The following is a 22,710-nucleotide window of genomic DNA, read 5'->3' on the forward strand; positions in this document are numbered from 1 at the left end:
ACACATCCACACACGACAGGAAGCTATTTCAGAAATAAAATTCATTCCAAGTCAAAGGCCTAAACAATTGCTGTTTTCAGAGTCTATGCATGTACAACGTCCACCGACATAAATTGTATTGACATAGCAAATTACTTCAGTTGACATTCTTGGGGGGAGTAAAGCCATTAAACTCAAAAGCTTAGCTATACATTGCTACTTTAAAATTAAAAATATAAAATAAAAACAACTCAGCTTTGTTACTGCAGAAAACAAACCTCTTATACAGAAGACTTTTCAATACAATCAAAATTTGATTAGTGTTGTGATTATTCAACATTTCACTTACTTAAAACATTATATAAAATGAAATAAACAGCTGCAAGTATTGACCCAGATTTTTAAATTCTTTGACATAAGAATACCACAGGCAAAAGTAAACAAATAAATACAAAACAAAACATTCTTACTTGTCCCATTGGTGGTCCTCCCATTGGGGGCATCATTTGTGGCATCATTCCATGAGGTACAGGAGGCATATTCGCTCTCTGACCCATAGGATGCATTCCCATTGGGGCATAATGCATGCCAGGATGCCCCATCTGAAAAAGAGGGACAATTTAAAAATTTGCCAAGTTTCAATAAATGCTTCTCAAAAATTTGATTCCTACAAATCAGTTTTGTGCATGACATAATATTTGGCTAATGTTCGACTCAATTACTTATACTTTCTTCTCTTAAATAAAAGAATTACACCAGTGTTTATAAGCTTGAACTTGACTAAATTTCAGAAAATGGAAAAATTAAAATCAGTACCGGACACCTAATTCATAGTTTTTTTTAAGAGCATGCTGATTTAATCAATTGCCAGTTGGCTTGCTAAACTGGGAGGAAATGCATGTGAAGGCCAGCTTAACTGTTACGGTGAAAACCACAACTTTGTCCTACTTCACAGATATAAGATAGCCAACTATGTTTATTTTATAACGTCACATTATCAAGTTCATTTCTAAGCTGATTTTAAGCTTTACAACGCTGAAAATTTACCCAATTAAGTGAGATGAGGGCTGGTCTTATAAAAGACAGCGTCGGTACCCGGGGACGTTTCACTCCTAACAAATATATTATTTCCTAATAGAATCTCTAACACAGCTAAAATAACTTATGCAAAAAAATATCCCCCCCCCCAAAGACTAAGCTCTGTTATTTACGAACACTAAACGTAAACAACTAATTTAGGCACCTTAATGCGCTTTTTATAAGACAACTCCTTTCTTTACGTGTGTCCATTGTTCCAGGTCGTAAAACCAGGTAGTTATCTGCTGACAATTCTCCCAGCGATCCCCCCGCTGCGAACACCACTACTATTAGTTAAGATTCTGGCAGACTCTGTTAACAAAGTCTACGGAAAAAGTCTCCGTCTCCGCCTCCCCCTCCCTGCTTAACCCAGCCTACCTCTCCAAAACGCTCACCCCCCGCCCAGGGCCCAGCACCTCCACCGCGCATCTGCCTAGGCCGAACCTACTGAAAACTTCCAGGGTCCCACTTCCTTTCCTTTGTGCATCCCCGCTCTCCATTTCTCTCCCTCGGAACAAATCCCAGCATCTCGAGCTCTTCCTTCGTCCACTCTGATCTTCTTCTCCTTTTGGAGAATGCTTCCTGTCTCTCTGATTCCGTTTTTCATTGTGCCGCTTTCCCCCTGCCCCACCGCTCCCTTACCGAGGGCCGTCTCCTCAGGAAGCCGTCAGCAGAGACCCAAGAGCTGGAGCAGAGGCTTGAGCCGGACAATCTCCGCTCCCCGTCCCCGAGACCCCGCGAGGGAGGATGGTTCTCCATTTCACTCACCATGAGGCCTCCACGCTCGGCTCCCGTCCCCGGCCTCATCGTCGGGCTCAGACTGCTCCGCCGGCGGCCACTGCCGCTACACATACCAACAAGAAGCGATCTGAGTGGCTGGCGCCCACTGGGGCCAAAGGTTAAAGGCTGCCCTGCGCTATGGGGCGGGATCAGCGGGGCCAGGAGGCTGACAGGCTTCCCTGCTGTCCAATCAGACTGCGTTTCCGACTCTCAGCTCTTCGGCGATTCGCCCCCAGCCTCAGCCTAACTCAGCGTCGACAGTATGGAGTTGGGGGAGGGGGACGGAAGAAGTTTCTGCGCGGATTCCCCTGCAGGGAAAACTCCAACTTTCCCCGGGGAAGGGAAGACAACGGTGTCCCAGCTTCTCGAACTTAGACTGCCACACCCCGTAGGGAGTGGACCAGTGGAGGCCTGCCACCTTCAACCTCTGCCCCCCTTCCGAATCACCTATGCCCCACAAACCTGAGGCCGCCAGAGGTGGGATGGGATGGGGGTGGGGTAAGCAGCCTCTAGCGTTAGCGGTGACCAGAGCCAGTAGCTTGCGCGCGGGACTACAGGCGGAGGAAGGGGGCGGGGCAAGCTAGAGGAGGGGTCGCCCGGAGCCGGTTCGAGCTCCTTACGCACCAGCTGGCCGGCGCGCGCCAGGGTGGGGCGGGGGTGGAGACCTGCCCCGCGGCGTAGAGGGAAGTTGTGGTAGGGACGGGAAGAACAATGTGAAAGGGAAGGCGGTATTGGGTCTAAGGGAGATGAAGGCGCCAGGCGCTGAGCTTCCGTTACTGAGGGAAGCCGGGGGAGAGTGCTGGTGTAGAGAAGATAGGAGAAAGCAAACAGGTTCGGGAATGTGTGTTGGCGGGCGCTAGGACCGGGCGTAGAGGAGGTGCGGCTTTGGGACTGCGAAGGCACGCGCTAGTTTAGAGGTGACGTGAAGGTGGCGGAGGTTTCTGGCGGAGAGACTAAACGCTGCACGGGGAGGAAACTGGGCTCCCTTGGGCCTCGGCTCGCCTTCCCTCGTACTGCTTGCGGGTAGTGCTCTGGTCCAGGGGCGCTCAGCCTCTCATCGGCCCCACGGCACCTTTCTTGCTCCAGCACGCACCCTTACGCACCCCTGCGCGCCTGGGCCTAGTGGTGGAGGCCGCAGTGGGCCTGGCTGCTCATTGGCTACTGCGACCGCGGGGCGGGGTAGGTGGGGACGTTGGACCTCCGAGGGCCTGAGTGTCTTTCCCGCCATGTCGTTTGTGGAGAGCGGGAGACGTTCGGCCCCTCTGCGCCGCCGGCCCGGCACCCCTGTCCCGTTCGCTCGACCTGCGTATTCCGTTTTCAGTCAGGGAGATAGCTGGGGTGAGGGCGAAGTCGAAGAGGAGGAGGGATGCGACCAAGTGGCCCGTGATTTGCGGGCGGAGTTCTCGGCCGGGTCGTCATCGAAACTCAGAAAGGACCCGGTACTCCAGCCAGATGGGGACGGATCTCCGGTTCTGCCCGATAAACGCAATGGCATTTTCTCGGCGGATGCGGGTGGTAAAGCCCTGGCTCGGCGCTGGCCGGTCCAAGTCCTCTCAATTCTCTGTTCTCTGCTGTTCGCCATCCTTCTTGCCTGCCTGCTCGCCATCACCTACCTGATCGTAAAAGGTACAGAAGGAAGCCCGGGCCTTGAAAGTCTATCCAGAGTTTACTTCAGTTGAGCCTGGATGTGGTCCTTGCCTTCATCGCCCTCTCCCCCATAGAAGCTGCAAGCTTGGTAGCTGGTTTCATCCATACGCCTCATCCGCACCTTTCTTTGGTCTTCCCCTTTGTCTTGTCTTAAAAGTAGAAGACTTTGGTCGGTGATCAGGAGGCCCATTTTTAGAAAGGGTCTTGATAGGTTGGTAGTCTTGAAGAAATAATGAAATCAGTGAACACTTGGGGATAAAATATTGGTAAAATCAAGCAGAATGCAAAACAACTATCCTTAAAGGAAGGCGGTGAAAAGGGTAATTTTAAAAAGCTATACAAGTTCAAAGACTTAAATCTGCAAATGGTTAGAGGTGTACAATCCACCTGTTCTGTACGCATTGAATTCCTGAAGAACAAGGATTTCCATTGCACAGCCCAAAATGTGTATTTAGGTAAAATAGTCCCTCTTGGATTTTTTACTAGGTTTGCAACCCAGTGTATTGGTGAAATTCTGTTGCAAAGCAAGATAGTCTGTTCTTTGTCTGATTAATGGTTTTACATTTCGTGTCTGAAGTTGAAATACTGGCCAGGTTGAAATAGAAATAATGCCTTGATCGGTTTTCCAGAACGCATACAAATGTATTATGTGTTTGGATATTTTACCGTGTGAAGAATCAGACCTGAGTTGAAACCTCAGTTCTAACTGTGATTTTGGCTAAGTTATTGGGAAAAAAAACTACCTTAGTTTGTTATATGAAAAGCACCCAACACGTAACTCGAGTATTAGTTTTACTTCACTAAGTAGAATTAAATCTATTTAATTATAGTTTTTATTTTCCCTCTTTGCTTCAGGCCCCTCATGAGCTGTTCATGGCATCTAACACCTTTCCATGCTTGATTTTCATACAGAAGACAGATTGGCATGTTAATGTGAGAGTTTGACCTCTTCATACAATGGTACAGGGTGTAAATTGTCAATGTTAAATATTTGGGTGCCAATGTTTCATTCCTCTACCACTCCCCTCCCCCATTTTTTCAAAGCAGTTCAGTTTTGTCTTGTAGATAGTTATTTCTGTTTTACTCAGATTGCCTTTGTTCATAAAGTCATAAAACTTGGTAAGTAGAAGTGCATTGCAGAAGACCTTAAACTGCTTATTTTGGAGAATACAGAATTGAACTCAATAACTAGTAATTTGCCTTGTATAAAATGTCTTGGGAATAAAAATTCCCATTTTACATACATAGCAGTTGATCATAAAGACATCTTATTTGCTTCCTGAAGGTCACTTAGCTAGTAAATGGAATCCAGGTTTGAACCCAGTTGTTTCCGGCTCCAGAGCAGTTTCCAGAACTCCAGGTCTTTCTAGCCTTTGCGCTTCTGTTCAAGTTATAAAATCTCTTTTTGTATTTACAGAGTTACATGCTGAAAATTTGAAGAATGAAGATGATGTAAACACTGGACTGTTAGGTATGAACCTTACTGTCACTTGATTTTTGAGCTTACTTTTGTTTTTTATGTTTTAATGATATACAGGTTTGGATAAAATACTTAATATATCCCCTGTGTGGTGATGTTTCACTGTTCTTCATTTGTATATGTATGTGGTATATTATCTTTTTATATATATGTTTGTTTGTATGCCAGACACACTAGGAATATGTTTTGAACACAACTGTATGTAACAGACCCAGAGAATACTTGACATTTTTTAGTTACCTTTTGGAAAAGCTTTTCTACACTTCTTCCCAGGAAGTAAACAAACAAACATTTCCCCACAGACTTAACAAAGATAACATCTTAAGCAGGCTGCAGAAGTTTAAGTTCAAATCTCCTTATAAGCAACTTGGTTTTTTAAAAAATATGAAAAGCATTGGGTATACTTAACACAAGCTAGTTATGACCAGGAAAAAGACCTGAGTTCTATAGAATGTCAGTAGAATGCTAGTTTACAGATTTGTAGTAAAAAATTCAGTTGTTATTTAATCTTTATTTTTCTCTGCCAAAATAATTGTGAAGAGTTCAGAATTTTACCTGTCTGGCATATTTTACTCCTATTTGCTATAATATATTTGGCTGATCACTCTGAATTGGGGATGAGGGTATGGGAAATGATTGAGAGCCTATCCCACTTGTTATTCCCTCCCCCAATCTTAGCTAACCTATTTAAATGACCTCTTCAAGGCTAATGTCCTCATGATTAGGACAACAGAATCCACCTGATTTTGCAGAAAGGGAAGCTTTTATCTTCAAATTATGAACAGATTAGTTTGCTGGCTGTCCCATGAAAACTTGTCTGTGCTTGTCTTAACTTCTGGCATGAGAAAACAAGTCCTTTTCAGTTACTCATTTTGTTAGTGTGCCTCTGTGTGTTACACTGTTGATCTCTAAAATCAACAGTGATCATAAGGCTTTTCATAGCATTTATTGATCTGTCAACTCTTGACTGAAAAGGAACAATATATAAGCCTAAATGCCTGTTAAGAAACTTAGTTTCCAAAGGAGCTGAGACACTGCTATGCTCATGCTTGTTTCTGTGAAAGAAATGTTCATGGGGAGCCCTATTTATAGTTTTTTTAAAAAGGTTCATGATGAGCATTGTATCAGTGTTGGGAGTTGATTGATCCTAATGGCTAACAGGATTAGGCTATTACAGTGTTCATCTTAACTAGTGAGGTAGTCCCACCGAGGAGATGTGATTAATGGCTGGCCTTGGAACTCATCTCCCCAAATCTTCCCTGGGTGGCATTGGAATCACACTGCAGAGTTCGTAGGGCTTTCCTTTTATAATTGTCCTGTAAGCCTATTTGTCAGATAAATTAATAAAATAAAACTTGAGGTCATTTAGTTGAAAATCACATTCCAGCCATTCCTCCTTGAAGTTATTTTTTGGCCAAATTGATTGCACTAATCATATATAACATTGAACTGTTTCATTTTCCACATTTGCTTTTCTGTCAGCATTTTCCCAAATTTTATCACCTTTCGCAGTTAGTCCTATTTCCAATTTTTGCATTTTTTTCCCTAGTTTTATAACTAGGAAAGTATCAGAAAGAATGATAAATGATCTTCTATTTGAGGCAAACCTGAAATAAGTGCATTAATAGAAGGAATTGCCCTTAGCAGACACTCCTTAATCTGAGACTGTTGTTATCAAATGTAGTGCCAGTACTTTTACAAACACTGTAAATAGTACTATACAGAAATTGTAATCAGATTTTTGTGGAGTTCCTTCAGTGTCTAAAAAGGTTTTAAATTTGGTCTTTGGTTCCTATGACATCTATTAGTTAGTAGTTACCTTTAAGTCCCTTTCATGGCTAGGAGCAGATTTTCCTAGCATCTTGCAGTGTCAAGGGCTATTTATTTTTTAGCTGCCCATTAACTGCTCGTTTTATGCTTGAGATGTTTCCAGGCATCTACACATTTTCCAGAGAACAGATGACTGACAAAGATGAAGCCTGCTCATTTAAAGAATTGATAATTGATTTCTTTTCTTCTGCAGAGTGATAAGTGAGACTTTGTACGATCATAATTGAATGACAGAACATTAGAAATATGGTAAAAATTTCCAAGGGAAAGGATGTGTTGGGAAATGACCCATTCTGTTAGAAAAGTGCAAGTTGGTAGCAAAGGACTCAGTTTCTTCCTCACAGTGAAAGCTGATTGAAACCATAAACTTGAGCTTTTTAGTGGGTGTATAATATGAACCTTATAATTTGAGCCCATAGTCTGTTAAGGAAATAATACAGTACTTTCTGTAGCTGGGTAGGGTAACTCTAATATTTCATTTAAAAATTCACAAATATGTTATCCTTTTCTGCAGCAGAGTCTGTAAAATTTTGTATATTGCTGATAACAGTAAAAGAACCAAGGAAAAAAGAGAAAAACAAAAAGCCCTAAAACACTGGAAGGATACAACCAAACTGTTAGTTTATCCGAATTTTGAAATTATAGTTTTTTTTTTTTAATTTCTGTTGTTTGTAATGAATGACTGTAACTCCTAATGAGAAAAACTTTGTTTGAAAAAGCACAAGTATAAGTTTAAGAAAGTGTGAAAACCATGTTCAACAATTAACAACAGTACTGAACTTTTACAGTACGCCAAAAACGTGTTATTTCACCTGATAGTCCCAACTATCCTGTATCCATAAATATAAAATACTCCTTCTAAATCAAAACTCAAGACAGTGTATATTAGAATTTTTATGCCATCAGATAGCTTAGGCATGGTAGCAAGGCAAAAACAATACAGGTCATTATCCAGAATTATCAGTGTGCAGCTGAATTATTAGTCATTAAATCATTACAAGTCTCCTCTTAACACGTAAAAGTAATGAGAACCAGACATTAGGAGCTCTGTTTCTCAAGAAATTGGTTTATTATTGTTAGTGTGGTACTACCTGGCCCAGCTGATGGAAAGGATGTTTCTTAGGCTAATGAAGTCAGAAAAACTTGTTGAAGCATTTTGCTGGGCTTCACCTAGTCTAGAGTTTCTGTTCAGTAAGTATAAGGTAGAGCCCAGAAATTTACATTCCTCATAGGTTTCTAAGTGATGCTCATGCTGCTAGTTTACAAGAATCACTAGTCTAGTAGTTTTTATTCCTCAGTTATAGCAACAGCAAACAAACAAAAAAAACTCTGAAGATTTTCTTACTCTGAATTTATGAAATTTCAGACCCTATCCTTAGTCTCCTGGATCAAAGTTAAAGTCACTTAATAGGCTGCACTCTCAGTATCCTCTCAGGGTCTGTTGGACCCAGTCTTCATTTTTAAATTTTCTTGAGCAGTTCTTTTTGTAAGAATTATTTCATGTCGTTTATTCTTACTTACAGGACCTTCCACAGAATAAAGAGAAAATTGAGATATATTTTTTTTGATAGAATAAAGCTTATTTGATCTTGAAATTACCTTATTGGTGCATTGGCCCCTTTTATATACCTAAGATACATTATAAGATTTTAATGATCTTATTTTCCTGTATCTGGAAACACTTTGTTTTGTATTATATTAGGAATCATTTAATATTACTCATCAGTTATTCTCAACTATGCTAAAAAGAATAAAATAATTTTGATAAAATATTCCAGAGCAGAGGTCAGCGAACTGTGGCCCTCAGGCCAAACCTGATCTGCTACCTGTTTTTGTAAATTGAATTTCATTGTAGCATACCTGTGCCCCATTGTTTTATATATTGATTATGGCTGCTTTCATGCTAAAACGTCAGAGTTGAGTAGTTGGAAAAGAGACCTGATGGCAAGCGAAGCTGAGGATATTTACCATCTGGTTGTTTTCGAGAAAACTATTGTATTCTCAACCAGGTGTCATTTAACAGAGAGGACGAAGGTAAAAACACAAACCGTCCCCTTTTGCTAAAATATGTAATGTTCTTTTTCATCTTTTATGAGTCTATGCCTACTAATTTATTTGATACTGTTTGTAAATGGACAAATGCTAATGGCAGGTGATTGGAAAGGAATGGGGGGAAATCATTGGATTGAGCATTCAAATTGTTTAAAAATCTAAAAATGAAGATGTTTTACAGATTATGGAGCTAAGTTGGCTAAGTAATATTCCATTGTATACATGTACCATAGCTTCTTTATGCATTCATCTGTCAATGGACATCTAGGTTGCTTCCAAAAAACGTGGAACACTTAATAAATTTGCATGTCATCCTTGCACAGGGGCCATGCTAATCTCTGGATTGTTCCAGTTTTAGTATATGTGCTGCCAAAGTGAGCACTCACTATATTCTGCTTTTGTGTATATTTGAGATTGTTTATAATAAAAAAGTTTTTTTAAATTTTCCCTTGTGAATATGATGATTTAACATGATTGGAAAACTACAAATGTTACTTAACTCAGGTTTCATCAGTTTTAGGCAGAATATTCCCTTCCACTCCTTAACCTTTTAATAGGAAAGGGAGTGGAATTCCTACAAGCTGAGGGGCAGATTGACAGAATAGTTGAGTGGAGACCTGTCAGTGCAGCTGCTGTATTCCAACTGTGTGTTCAGGTCAGATGGTACTGGTAGGGGAGGAAAAATCCCTTTCCTCTGCTCCTGTACTTGAAAATTGAAGACCCACGGCTGTTCAGCTTTTTGATAAAGTTGCACACATTTGAAAAGTGAAAGTGAAGTCGCTCAGTCGTGTCCGACTCTTTGTGACCCCATGGACTGTAGCCTATCAGGCTCCTCCGTCCATGGGATTTTCCAGGCAAGGGTGCTGGAGTGGATTGCAATTGCCTTCTCCAGGGGATCTTCCCGACACAGGAATTGAACCTGGGTCTCCCGCATTACAGACGCTTTACCGTCTTAGCCACGAAGGAAGCCCTGCACACATTTGCTTATCATTAAAATTGTTGATTAGTTTTATGCATGAGTCCATCAAAGCTTTTATTAGTAGCCAGCTGGTTATAGTGTTTACAGCTTATAAAACTACCTGTTAATTTTGATTTTTAATTTCATAACTTAGTTATATGAGTTACAGTCTCATGAAAAAAATTTCAGGGCACCGCCGCGTGGGGTACGGATGCGCTCGGAGGATGGAGCCGGGGGCCCCGGTGTGGCCGTTGCTACGCGGGGTCCGAGCGGGAGGGAGAAACCATCATCCGCAGAAAGCCAGTTCCGCCGGGAGTCTCCGCGGCGGGAGGCCGAAGCGCCGCTGGCCTCCTCTTCCAGCTGTGGGAGCGGCGCAGGCAAACCTCGCGAGGAAAAGAGGATGGTCTTGAGCAAAGTGGTCATCCGGCGGCTTCCCCCCAGCCTCACCAAGGAGCAGCTGGAACAGCAGCTGCACCCGCTGCCTGCACACGATTACTTCGAGTTCTTTACTGCTGATGTCAGTCTTTATCCTCATCTCTACTCAAGAGCATACATTAACTTTAGAAATCCAGATGACATCCTTCTTTTTAGAGGTGGTTTTGATGGATATATCTTCATTGATAATAAAGGGCTAGAATATCCTGCAGTGGTAGAATTTGCTCCATTCCAGAAGATAGCCAAAAAGAAGCTAAAGAAAAAAGATGCCAAAACCGGAAGCATTGAAGATGACCCAGAGTATAAGAAATTTTTAGAAACTTACTGTGTGGAGGAGGAGAAAACTAGTGTCAGTCCTGAAACTCTTCTGGGAGACATAGAGGCAAAGACACGAGAACTTATTGCTAGAAGAACCACACCTCTCTTGGAATATATTAAGAACAGAAAATTAGAGAAGCAGCGAATTCGAGAAGAAAAACGAGAGGAGCGGAGGAGGAGGGAGCTGGAAAAGAAGCGCCTACGGGAAGAAGAGAAGCGGAGGCGGCGGGAGGAGAAGTGCAGGAGGAAAGCAGCAGAAAAACAGAAGAAAACGGCGGAGAAGGAAGTAAGGATGAAGCTTCTCAAAAAACCAGAAAAGGGAGAGGAGCCGAGCACTGAGAAACAAAAAGAAAGAGCGGAGGAGACTGACCCTGGAGACGGGAAGTGGGAGCCTTGTCCCAGTGCGGTGGTCCTAAAGCCCAAGCCCCCAGAGGGCTCGCTGGAGGAGCTCCGGGAGAGGTCACAATATGACAGTGATAAAGAGCAAAGGGATAAGGAGAGAAGATCCCGAGAAAAAGAACCTGAAGCACAGCAATGCCACTTGGATGACAGCAGGAAACACAGAGCCCACCATGAGCTGGAAAAATGTTCGGGAAGAAATGGAGAAGAGCTGGCACGGGGGAAGGGGTCGGCCGCAGACGGAGGGAGAAGAGGGAGCCAGGATAGGGGCTGCCCTGTGGAAGCAGCAGAGAGGCCGGGAAAGGAGAAGAGTGAAGACCGGCCAGCACCCAGAAAGGAGCGCACGGGAAACAAGGACCGGCCAGGCTTGCAGCTGTACCAGCCCAGAGCTCGCATCCGAGCCTGTAACTGTGATGGAAGACACCCTGAGGAGGGCCGCGACGGGAGGAGGGGTGAGGCGGAAGACTCAACGGTGGCTTTAGCTGAGAAGAGCGAAGAGGCGGTGTGGGGCGACATGCATGTTGGTGACGTGGGTGGGGGCTCCCCACCTCAACGCTCTGTGGATTCGAGAGGGCGTTCCTTCCGGAAGTTATAAATTAAATTAGCCTGGGATAAAACCTGCACACTGAATTTACTAATGAAGAAATGAGAAAGCAGAACTATAAAGGTGGCATAGAAATACAAGAAACCATTCTTAAGTAATCTCTTAAAACTTTGAACAGAGTTACAGATTTTACCATTTCTGTTATAAACTGGTATATATAATTTAACCAGAACCAAAAGAAAACTAGTATTGTGTGAATTCTGAAGCCCTTTCAACTTGTAGGAATAACGTGGACTTTGAGTTTTACACATTCGTAAGCAAATGGTCTGTATCTTGTGCCTTTGTTGGTTTTCTGTGGGAAGTGAGCAGCTCTCATTCCTTGTAACTCCTGTAATTCAGTCATTCATGTACCTCTTTTCATAAGGATTCACTAAGGCTGTGGTGCTGTTGTCCCTCTGATAGGAACTCTAACTCTGTATAAAGCCCCAAATTGTTGCCCTTTTAACAATATGGCCACAGAATTAACAAAAACAGTTCCAGTCTTTTGATGGGGTGCTCATGGTTTATAACATAAATGGCATTATTTTGAGAGAGGGATAACTTAGGTATGGCATTAGGTTTTTTCTTTTTGCAGCCTGAGGCAGTTGTAAAATAATGTAGCTTTTTGCAACTGTGTATTCTATAGTATTTTTTCTTTTGGTGAAATTTTAAATGTTAATGTTTTTGGCACTGTGCTTTGTACCATTTATTAAATAAAAATTTTAGTTGCTATGAAAAAAAAATTTCATTAAAACAAAGGTTACCATTAATCTACTTATGTATTTTCAGATCTTTTTCTATTTGTTTATATGTGTATAAAAGTATAATAACAAGATATGTGGTCTTATCACAGCTGTAGAAAAAATAATTGTAATCATGCATATGCTGCAGCTTCGTTAAAATATCTTGGAGCTCATTCTGTATCAGTAAACATAGTTCTACCTCATTCTTTTTTTTATTACTGCATTATATTTCATAGTATTTTAGTTTACTAAAACATTTCAAACGTCAAACGCTCTAAAACAGGACTTGGAATTTATCAATATGTGGTCACATCTCATCCTATTGTTTGTTTATGACAGGAATACATTTTAGAAGAATGTAACTGATAGCTTAACATTTTTTAATAAGATACCTTTCCCAGTATGGGAACATGGAAGATTTTTGTTTGTTTTTCTGTTTGTTTCTGCTTACATCTCTGACTTCATAAAACTTCTGAAAGTCATCTCATCTCTATAAACCTGAAATTGCTAAATAATATTGAAATGTTTACAACATATAATAATCTTTCTTCGCTGGAAGCTTTTTTAGAGAAACATAGAGCTGCCATCATTTCCTAGAAAGGAAAATAACTACACTTTGAAATAAAAATCATATATTTGAAAAACGATCTCCTCAATTAGATAAATCAATATAAAACTCCAGTGAAGGGATTAGAATAGGAATTTCCCACCTACTCTCATATTTGCTTTAGGTGAAACCATTGAGTCCAGGGGGTTACAGTGGATGAAAGAGATTTTCCATCATATCAACTGATGAAAATTAACTATAGAGAAGAAACAAGGATGTGTGTATTTAAAGACCTGTATCCTTTGACATAGCAGTTGTTCAGAAATTTGTTACAGATATCTTTGTATAACTGTATAAGAATGTTACTTGCGGCTTTGTTTTTAGTAGTGAAAAGTGCAATGATAAAAATATGCAGTGGAATTGTGGCTGTGTGTACTGGATATGGAAGGTCTCCAAAAATGTTGTGTGAAAAAATTCAGGACAGTTTTTCTAGTGAGAATCCCATTTGTGGAAAATAAACTGAGAAAATACATACATGGCATACGTTTGTATATAACTGGCTCATTCTTGTACATAGCTATCTACATTACCTATAATTTTTAACAAAAGATGAACAATAAACTGATTGCTTTTAGAAACAGAGTTGGTAAATTGGAGAAGGAAGACTGACTTAATTTTTATGCACCTTTTAAAAATTATGTTAACTTGGTAAAATGGGTTTATAAAACATAAGTTATCAAATTTTTAGCTTCAAGATTTTTGTTAAAAAATATAGTTATGAACTGCCAACTTTTGTGGCTTTTCTGCTTGTCCATACATGAATTGAGTAATTTCAGAAGCATACACACACTTATAGACCACAGTGTTGCAATGTACTACAGTATTGCAATGTATTGTTTTAGCCCTATCGTTGTGATGTGACTTTTATCAGGGATGTAACTGTTGATCAGTTCAAAGTGAATGTAAAATAACTAAAATGCCCAAAATGAGGCAGGCACTTAGATCATAGAATAGTAGTTATTCTAAAGACTCAAGAATATTTTTGTATTAAATCCTGTAAGTGTTCTCTTAAACCACCTGAGTAAAAAAGCCTGATGGGCTTTAGGGAGCCTCACATTTTGTTATTGTTAGTTATTTTGTGTTTTTCTCACTTTTTTAGATATTTAGAGTTTCCCATCATTCCACCACAGTCCCCATACAGTCTCTGAGTTGGCAGGAAGGTTGCCCTCAGTCTTTACTCAGGTTCTCTCTGCTCAGTCCCACGGGGTACGGTTCTAGGGTTTGACTGTGCCAGGATATTGGGTTGGGAATACGATCTAGTCCTCAAGACATTTGTTCAAATGAGTTACTGCTGAAACATTTTGCATTCTGTTCAGGATGGCCTTTCAGATGTAGCACCTTCCAAGCCACATGACCGTGTGCTATTTCTATGCCCCACTTAAGGCAGAGGCATCTGCAAACTTGGCTCTGGCCCTGTCTGCCAAGATTCTGTATATAGCTCCAATTCCTCTTTGGTGTGTGTGGCTTCTTGATGGCTCCACCAGGAAGCCTCAGCAACATTACCACCTCTCCATACACACAAATGCAGCCACACACACACCACTTCTCAAAACCAGGACTCTTTCTCATCTGTAGATAAAGCCCTCACTGTCTCCCTGTTCTACACATTTTTTTCTGTACCCTTGATATCCAGGATATTTTGTCTTTACCCTCCTTCTTCTTATATCTGTCCTACTAGTTCCCTTAATTTTGCAACATAAAAACCAAAGAGGCATAGGGCTGTTTCTCCTTTCTTTGCCACATCCTTCTGGGGCAGTTAACAGAAGGTTCGTTATCTTTTGAAAACGGGGTAAGGGAAGGGGGACTATCAGGATAAAAAGGTTCATCTTTCAAAAATACTTTGCCACAGATTTGTTTATTACTTCATTGCTCTGAGTTTCAGTAACTCAGTCTGATACTGAGTTTTAGTTAGTTTACAGACAGTCCAGTACACATATTTCTTTGCTACTTATTGTTAAAATAAAGCTATATTTGGTTGTGCATTTTGTGCAGCCAGGGAATTTGGTAATTCATAAGTCAGCCTCTGTTGTAGTCTTCTCAGCCTTTCTTCTGTGTATTCCTGAGACCTGGGATATACTCATTGGTAATGGTGGCTTTGTAAACTGTACGAAGGAGGCAATTTGAATGTGTGTCTTCAATCCTTCAAATTAATTTCTTCTCTCTCTTAGTCACTCTATTTATTTCCCACATTGTTCCATATCTTAACTCTTTCCTCTTACAGCTCGTTGTAGTACTGTTCTTCTTGACTTGGTATCTCTTGTAAATTGCAGTTACAGTGTAAATGAAAATCTAGGATCCCAGCCCATTTATAAATTGGAAAGTAACATTTCTTCATGTACCGAGCAAAGTTAAGGAATCAGATTAGGTTTGTAATGTTGGTAGGAAAGTTATAAAGAGTAGACACTCTAATAAAATTAATTCATATGTTAAAAGTTCATGGTATGGAAAGAAAGGGATCAGTTCAATTCAGTCGCTCAGTCGTCTCCCAACTCTGTGACCTCATGAATCGCAGCATGCCAGGCCTCCCTGTCCATCACCAACTCCCGGAGTTCACTCAAACTCATGTCCATCGAGTCGGTGATACCATCCAGCCATCTCATCCTCTGTCGTCCCCTTCTCCTGCACCCAATCCCTCCCAGCATCAGAGTCTTTTCCAATGAGTCAACTCCTTGCATGAGGTGCACAAAGTATTGGAGTTTCAGCTTCAGCATCAGTCCTTCCAATGAACACCCAGGACTGATCTCCTTTAGGATGGACTGGTTGGATTTCCTTGCAGCCCAAGGGACTCTCGAGTCTTCTCCCAACACCACAGTTCAAAAGCATCAATTCTTTGGCACTCAGCTTTCTTCACAGTCCAAATCTCCCATCCATACATGACCACAGGAAAAACCATAGCCTTGACTAGATGGACCTTTGTTGGCAAAGTAATGTCTCTGCTTTTGAATATGCTATCTAGGTTGGTCATAATTTTCCTTCCAAGGAGTAAGCGTCTTTAAATTTCATGGCTGCAGTCACCATCTGCAGTGATTTTGGAGCCCCCAAAAATAAAGTCTGACACTGTTTCCCCATCTATTTCCCATGAAGTGATGGGACCACATGCCATGATCTTAGTTTTCTGAATGTTAAGCTTTAAGCCAACTTTTTCACTCTTCCTCCTTCACTTTCTGCCATAAGGGTGGTGTCATTCTGCATATCTGAAGTTATTGAGATTTCTCCCGGCAACCTTGATTCCAGCTTGTGCTTCTTCCAGCCCAGCGTTTCTCATGATGTACTCTGCATATACATTAAATAAGCAGGGTGGCAGTATACAGCCTTGACGTACTCCTTTTCCTATTTGGAACCAGTCTGTTGTTCCATGTCCAGTTCTAACTGTTGCTTCCTGACCTGCATATAGGTTTCTCAAGGATCACTTAGTACTAAGTAATAAAAAGTAGCAAGCTGTGATCACAGAGTTAAATAAAAAATGTCAGGACATTTTAACAGTGAAGTGTTTTGACATTTTCCCCACAGTTTCAGTTGTATAAAACTGAAGATAAAAGCTTTAGGTTGAATTTGTATTCTTTTCCACATAGTAAATTATAATTGAATTAAAATATTCATTGATATGACTTCCTAGTTGTGCTTTAATATTTTACACTTCCACAAAAGATTTTCTTCAAGGCTCATATCTCTTTTATCACTTAAATATAATTTAAAAGATTAGAAATATGTATGATCTTCTGAACATGATCTGAGTTAATTTAATTGCTTTGGTGTTAATAATTCAAGTTTTCTCCTGTTTGCCCATTAAGGATTCTGGAGTCTACTTATAATATCCCTAACTGCTGGATTCTCCTGCTGCAGCTTTTCTTGGACAGTGACTTACTTTGATTCTTTTGAACCAGGAATGTTTCCTCCTACTCCTCTTTCACCTGCCAGGTTCAAGTAAGTATTCCTGTTTCTTTTTTTTTTTTTCCAACCCATTCCAGCTCTGTTGAACATACTAAAATAGAAGCAAGAGGCTGCTTATTTTTGAAATAATATGTTGAGGTCCCAATCTTCATAAAGTACAACTTGACTCGGTCTTTAGATAAGTGGAGAAGAATATTTTAAACTCTGCTGCTGCTGCTGCTGCTAAGTCGCTTCAATCATGTCCGACTCTGTAGTGTGCGACCCCATAGACAGCAGCCCACCAGGCTCCCCTGTCCCTGGGATTCTCCAGGCAAGAATACTGGAATGGGTTGCCATTTCCTTCTCCAATGCATGAAAGTGGAAAGTGAAAGTGAAGTCGCTCAGTCGTGTCCGACTCTGCGATCCCATGGACTGCAGCCCACCAGGTCCTCTGTCCATGGGATTTTCCAGGCAAGAGTACTGGAGTGGGATGCTATCGCCTTCTCCGATTTTAAACTCTGTACTTAGATAATGCAGAGGTGTTTTTAAAAATTTTAAACTCTATATGTAGATAATGCAGAGGTGTTTTTAGAAATTCAAAATATAATCTAAGATGTATGAAACTTTGACACCTATTAATCCTTTTGGGATGAAATTTCATTTGAAACAGTTCTGAAGGCTGAATTAAAAATTCATGCTTGGATAGGTTAGACTTATAATAATTGGATTGAAATTTTCCTCAGATTTAAACTCTGTAATAATTAGCAAGCATTTATGGCATACCCCCCAATTTATATATCTAGACAATATTAGATTTGTTTTATAGTGGAACATTAAATTTCTTTGGTCTGTATTTTCTGTTTCAAAGAGTTCCAGAAAATTTGGTAATTAGTATTCTAATCTAGTTTATGTTAGGAAGACTTGGGTTTTAAATACAATTTTCCAAATGAGAGCATCTAAGATCTTTAGTTTATCCTACAAACTAAGGTTGGAAGAAGTGGGAGAAGAGTATGAAGAGTAGAAAATAAGTTCTATTAATGATACATGTTATCAAGAGTATTATACTTGGTACTGTTGTTACTACCAGTTCCTGCCCACCCCAGGGACAACTCATGAAATCTGTTTGAGGCACTCTGTAAATAAGTTTAATACTAATGATAGTTACTAATAATCATTGTTATTAATGATCTTTGTTATTTTTAAATTCATTTTTATGTCTTATAAATATATCTTTAAAAATTTTGACTTCACTTTAAATGAAATGGGTAAGTTTATTTAAGACATCTTAATAAATCCCTATCTATGTATGTAACATAAATCACATACTTGCCAATATATTTTGTGTATGTGTTTTGAGTGGATAATGATTAATAATATAAACTAAGTTATATGTAAAGGTGCAGTGCCCTCACATAATTTACATGGGTGACATTCAGTTCAAAAGTTAATTTTGCTAAGTATTCAATTCAGAGTTACTTTCTATTGCTGCTCATTGACATCAACCAGTTAACTTTAATGAGGGTGTGAGTCTAATATAGATGATACAATAAGTCACACAAAAAAGACCTTAATTTTATTTTTTTTTCTTTTACTTATTTATGTCTCACTTCTCACCTGAATTCTAGTCCTATATTTCCAGGTATTTAGTAGATTTTGCCACCTGGAGTCAGAAAGCACCTGGCACTTAGAATTGTTAAAACTTTCAGTCTAAGACATAAGTATCCACCTACTTATCAAGGGCCTGAAACCCCTTTTCACTCTATTTAGTTCTTCAGCAAGCCTACTCATTCTTGCCTTTTGAGGTGTTATTGGAAAACTTTGTCCTAGCACCCACGGTGTTTTTGCCCCATTTAAAAGTCTTGGCTGGGGCACTTGACTCCTTGGAGTCCCTTGCTCCCAGGCTCTCACTGATTTGTCCTGTGTGTTACAGCCTTTATAAAAAACAGATCTTAGTCACAGTTCCCTTGTTTAAAAGTTAGTGGCTTTCTCAGTTCTTTCAAAAGCAAGTCTGACTCCCAAGTATAGCCTAACAGGCCTTCCCCAAGTGACCCTGCTCTACTTTTCCAACTTTATCTTCAGCTTTTTCTCCAGTGCTCCCTCTCTCGTAGCCATTACCAAATTATCCTGACATTCTCTAAACAAACTGTGAACTTTTGGCTTTGCTCTTGCTGTTCTTTCTTCCTGGAATATTTTCCCTCTCAGCTTCACTTCCACTATCACCAGAATTCCTAAGACTCAGATGTTAGAAGCTTTTAGAGTTAGAAAAAAGCATTTCAGTGTTGCTTTAAGGATCTGGAATTCTAAGGACATTTAACTAATTTCCTAAAATTTATCTTTGCATTTTTTATTAGACTAGAACCAGTAGTGATGGACCTCAGTTTTCAATGTCTTTATTAGTCATTCAAATATGAGATAGTGTCAGATCAGAAACTTACATATTGATAAGTAGAAGTTCATTTTACATAGGTGTATGTCTTAGTTGCTCATTCGTGTCTGACTCTTTGTGATCCCATGGACTGTAGTCCCCCAGGTTCCTCTGTCCATGGAATTTTTCCAGGCAAGAATACTGGAGTGGATTGCCATTCCCTTCTTCAGAAGATCTTCCCAAACCAGGGATTGAACCCTGGTCTCCTGCATTGCAGGCAAATTCTTTATTGTCTGAAAGTGAAAGTGAAGTCGCTCAGTCGTGTCTGACTCTTTTCGACCCCATGGACAGTAACCTACCAGGCTCCACAGTCCAAGAATACTGGAGTGAGCTGCCATTTTCTTCCCCAGGGGATCTTCCCAACCCAGGGATCGAACCTGGGTCTCCTGCATTACAGACAGATGCTTTACCGTCTGAGCCACTAGGGAAGCCCTCTGAGCCACTAGGGAAGCCTGAGTCACCCAAAATTGGGAAGTCCAATTTTATATATGATAAATCAGCTATTAGCTCAAAAGCAAGTCTGACTCCCAAGAATAGCCTAACAGGCCTTCCCCAAGTGACCCTGCTCTACTTTTCCAACTTTATCTTCAGCTTTATCTTGAGTCAAACTGTAATTTTAATTGATCCATATATACTAAATAGAAGTACAGTCCAAAAAAACATAATAAACACAGTGGCATTTGATCACAGATTAACAGAAACCACAGACCCAAAAAGGGTATATAACATAGTGATAATTGATAGTTGTTTCATAGTGAAAACCCTGCCCTCTGGTGTTTGAAGCAAATAATGCAATTACTTCAGAACTGGCAGAATGTAAGTACATTCTCTTTGTCACCAGCAGAGTGAGTGCTTGTATAGGGAAACAACTCTGCCTTTTGAGAAAGTTAAAATCTTCAGACTTTAATTTTCTGAGAAATCAGATTGATGCATTTTATTATTTTTCAACATCACACTTTTATAGAAATATGTTTATAACAGGTTATGTATATTTTATTTAAAATAAACTGATGTTAATATAAATGTTTCCTCTGATTACATAGTACAGGTTCTTTGTTAAAAATTCAAAAGACAAAAAGAAAAATAATGGAAAAACTCTTATTAGAGAAAATGACTGACAACATTTTAATGTGTTATCTTTCCATTCTTAGCATTTTTTAAAAGTTAAAATTGGGATCATAGTATAGATATTTGTATATAGTATAGACATTTTTAATTTAAATTTTGTTACAACATTTTCTATTCAATATTTTTTTGAGATTTCAATGTTTTAAATATATTTTAAAGACCAATCATCCTATATATCTATTTTTTAAGGAAAATCTAATATAAATGATAGCTAGATTCTAAGATAATTTATTAAACAGAGGTCTCCTTAACTAATTAAAAAGTAAAGGCACGATAATTGAGACATAAAGAGAATTTTCTCTTTTTTTTTAAGATTATTATTAAAAATATTCCATATTTCTAAGTCCATCATGAGTATCAAGGGTCAAGAGAATAAAATAATCACGTCTAATTGGTTTGTTTTTTACAAAAGCAGTCATTTGTTCTCCTTTGCAGATTTAAACCCAAGGGCATTTTTTTAAACTAATTAGTAGAGTGGGAAAAAAACTTTAGAAGCCCATATTTACTATGGCTATCAATTAGTTGTACTTCCTTAGAAACATAAAGTCCTTGAGGGGAGAAAATAATAATCTTTATTGTTATAATAGTAAATTTTAGATGAGACGTTCAGTGAAATCACAGATTGGATCAATAATTAATTAGAGGAGTTGAGATAAGAAATAAAACCTTTGTACTCATAAAAATTTTTTTTACATTTACACTTTGATGTTTGTTAGATATTATCTTAGTTCAGGCTGCTATAAGAAAGTACCATGAGCTGGGCTTATGCACGTGCATGTTTTAGTCATTCAGTCATGTCCGACTCTGTGCAACCCGATGGACTGTAGCCCGTCAGGTTCCTCTGTCCATGGAATTCATCAGGCAAGAATACTGGAGTGGAATGTCATGCCCTTCTCCAGAGGATCTTCCTGACCCAGGGATCAAACCTGGGTCTCCTGCGTTGCAGGCAGATTCTTTACCATCTATGCCACCTAGGAAATCTCATGAACAACAAAAATTTATTTCCCACAGTTCTGGAGACTGTAATTCTAAGATCAGGGTGCCAGCATGGTCAGTTTCTGGTGAGGTCCATCTTCTGGGTTGCAGAGGACATCCTTCTCATTGTATCCTCACAGGGCAGAGAACAGAGAGGATGCAAGCTTTCTTGTAACTCTTATAAGAGCACTTATCCCACATCCCATTCATGAGGGCTTAACTCTCATGACTCCTATCCAATCCTAATTATCTCCAAAGGCCCCTCTTGGAATTCTCCAGGCTAGAATACTAGAGTGAGTAGCTGTTACTTCTTCAGGGGATCTTCCCAACCCCAGGATTGAACCCAGGTCTCGGAAAGACCTTTAGAAAGTAAGATGGTTAAAGAACTTTGCACGGTATATTTTTAGTCAGCTACTTAATGGGCTTCAAAGGCTTTTTCTTTTAGCCACTCACTGAGGCATGCAAGATCTTAGTTTCCCAACCAGGGTTCAGACCCATGCCCCCTGCAATGAAAGTACAGAGTCTTAACCACTGGACTTTCAGGGAAAACCCCCAGAGGCATATTTTTAAGAAAGATGGTTGTCAGGCTGACTTTGCAAACTTACTGGGTTAGAAGGTGTACTGCATTGTCAAATATATAAACTTCTTGATTAGGAAGCAGTCACTTTCTTTCAGGAAAAAATATTTTGGTCAATTGTACTTTTAAATTATTTTCTTAGTTTCTGAAAAATCTGTTAAAGAGCTAGAGGCAGAGGCAGTAACTTTAGATTTCCTGGGGTGTCTATTTAGGCATTGCCCACTTCTCCCTACTTTATAATTCATTATCCTATTCTTCTATCCTATTTAATCAATATCTTTAGTTCACTATTCATTGGGTTTTTCCTATGCACTCATTGGGTTTTGTTAGTAATTTCCAAGCAGGCAAATTTAACAGTAAGTCACTTCAGTCGTGTCTGACTCTGTGCAACCCCATAGACGGCAGCCTACCAGGCTCCTCTATCCCTGGGATTCTCCAGGCAAGAATACTGGAGTGGGCTGCCATTTTCTCCTCCAATGCATGCATGCATTCTAAGTCACTTCAGTCTTGCCCAACTCTGTAGTTAATATTTCACATAATGGTAATCTGCTTTAATTATAGTTTTCAGGAGTTAATGCATTTAAGTATATGACCACCCATGTAAAGATACTACAGTCAGAAAGAAAATCCAAAGCCTAAAAGAATCCTGGGGTTCTTTCCAGGCTGAGCTGGTGGCAGCACGAGAACTTATTTAAGTCCTCCTGAATGGGGAGGAAGATAGGTATGGATAGCAGATGTGTACTTGAGCTGTTAAAAAGTACAACTTTTTAACAAATATTCTAGTATTTCTGTGGATGTCTTAGACCTTCATATTAAAGGTTTTTGGAGAACTTAGTCTCTTCTAAGT

At 39.9% G+C, this 22,710-nt stretch overlaps 3 protein-coding genes and 2 non-coding genes across 16 annotated transcripts in view; 2 read left to right on the forward strand and 3 right to left on the reverse strand.

The window, feature by feature from the left end:
* Nucleotides 1-2,064, reverse strand: part of PRPF40A (pre-mRNA processing factor 40 homolog A) — a 58,705-nt gene extending 56,641 nt beyond the window's left edge. For 5 of the 10 annotated variants that reach the window (XM_070390450.1, XM_070390443.1, XM_070390435.1 and 2 more), the window contains exons 1-2: nt 1,699-2,064; nt 450-581 (exon numbers count right to left, since the gene is read on the reverse strand). In XM_070390450.1, the coding sequence (XP_070246551.1) occupies nt 450-581; nt 1,699-1,908 (342 nt within the window). In that variant the 5' untranslated portion in view covers nt 1,909-2,064. Of the gene's footprint in view, nt 1-449; nt 583-1,698 lie in introns of those variants that run through there. The other 5 variants (XM_070390480.1, XM_070390471.1, XM_005894782.3 and 2 more) reach the window with 2 other exon arrangements.
* Nucleotides 2,065-2,673: 609 nt separating this feature from the next.
* ARL6IP6 (ARF like GTPase 6 interacting protein 6) overlaps nt 2,674-22,710 on the forward strand; it is a 71,676-nt gene continuing 51,639 nt past the window's right edge. For both annotated transcript variants that reach the window (XM_070390517.1, XM_070390508.1), the window contains exons 1-3: nt 2,674-3,462; nt 4,901-4,954; nt 16,680-16,812. In XM_070390517.1, the coding sequence (XP_070246618.1) occupies nt 3,063-3,462; nt 4,901-4,954; nt 16,680-16,812 (587 nt within the window). In that variant the 5' untranslated portion in view covers nt 2,674-3,062. The remainder of the gene's footprint in view (nt 3,463-4,900; nt 4,955-16,679; nt 16,813-22,710) is intronic.
* Nucleotides 3,383-15,818, forward strand: LOC102267779 (ARF like GTPase 6 interacting protein 6). 2 transcript variants are annotated; one of them, XM_070390500.1, is made up of 3 exons: nt 3,383-3,462; nt 4,901-4,954; nt 9,993-15,818. In XM_070390500.1, the coding sequence occupies exon 3, from the start codon at nt 10,015-10,017 to the stop codon at nt 11,548-11,550; it is 1,536 nt and encodes a 511-aa protein (XP_070246601.1). In that variant the 5' UTR covers nt 3,383-3,462; nt 4,901-4,954; nt 9,993-10,014; the 3' UTR covers nt 11,551-15,818. The 2 variants fall into 2 exon arrangements, with proteins under 2 accessions (XP_070246601.1, XP_070246592.1); XM_070390491.1 differs by lacking the exon at nt 3,383-3,462 and adding an exon at nt 3,945-4,416.
* Nucleotides 9,124-9,227, reverse strand: LOC138985108 (U6 spliceosomal RNA). The gene has a single exon (XR_011462376.1). It is a non-coding gene; the product is annotated as a U6 spliceosomal RNA (small nuclear RNA).
* TRNAY-GUA (transfer RNA tyrosine (anticodon GUA)) lies at nt 19,540-19,611 on the reverse strand. The gene has a single exon. It is a non-coding gene; the product is annotated as a tRNA-Tyr (tRNA).

This window comes from Bos mutus, chromosome 2, assembly GCF_027580195.1.
Source record: "Bos mutus isolate GX-2022 chromosome 2, NWIPB_WYAK_1.1, whole genome shotgun sequence".
NCBI classification, from domain to species: domain Eukaryota; kingdom Metazoa; phylum Chordata; class Mammalia; order Artiodactyla; family Bovidae; genus Bos; species Bos mutus.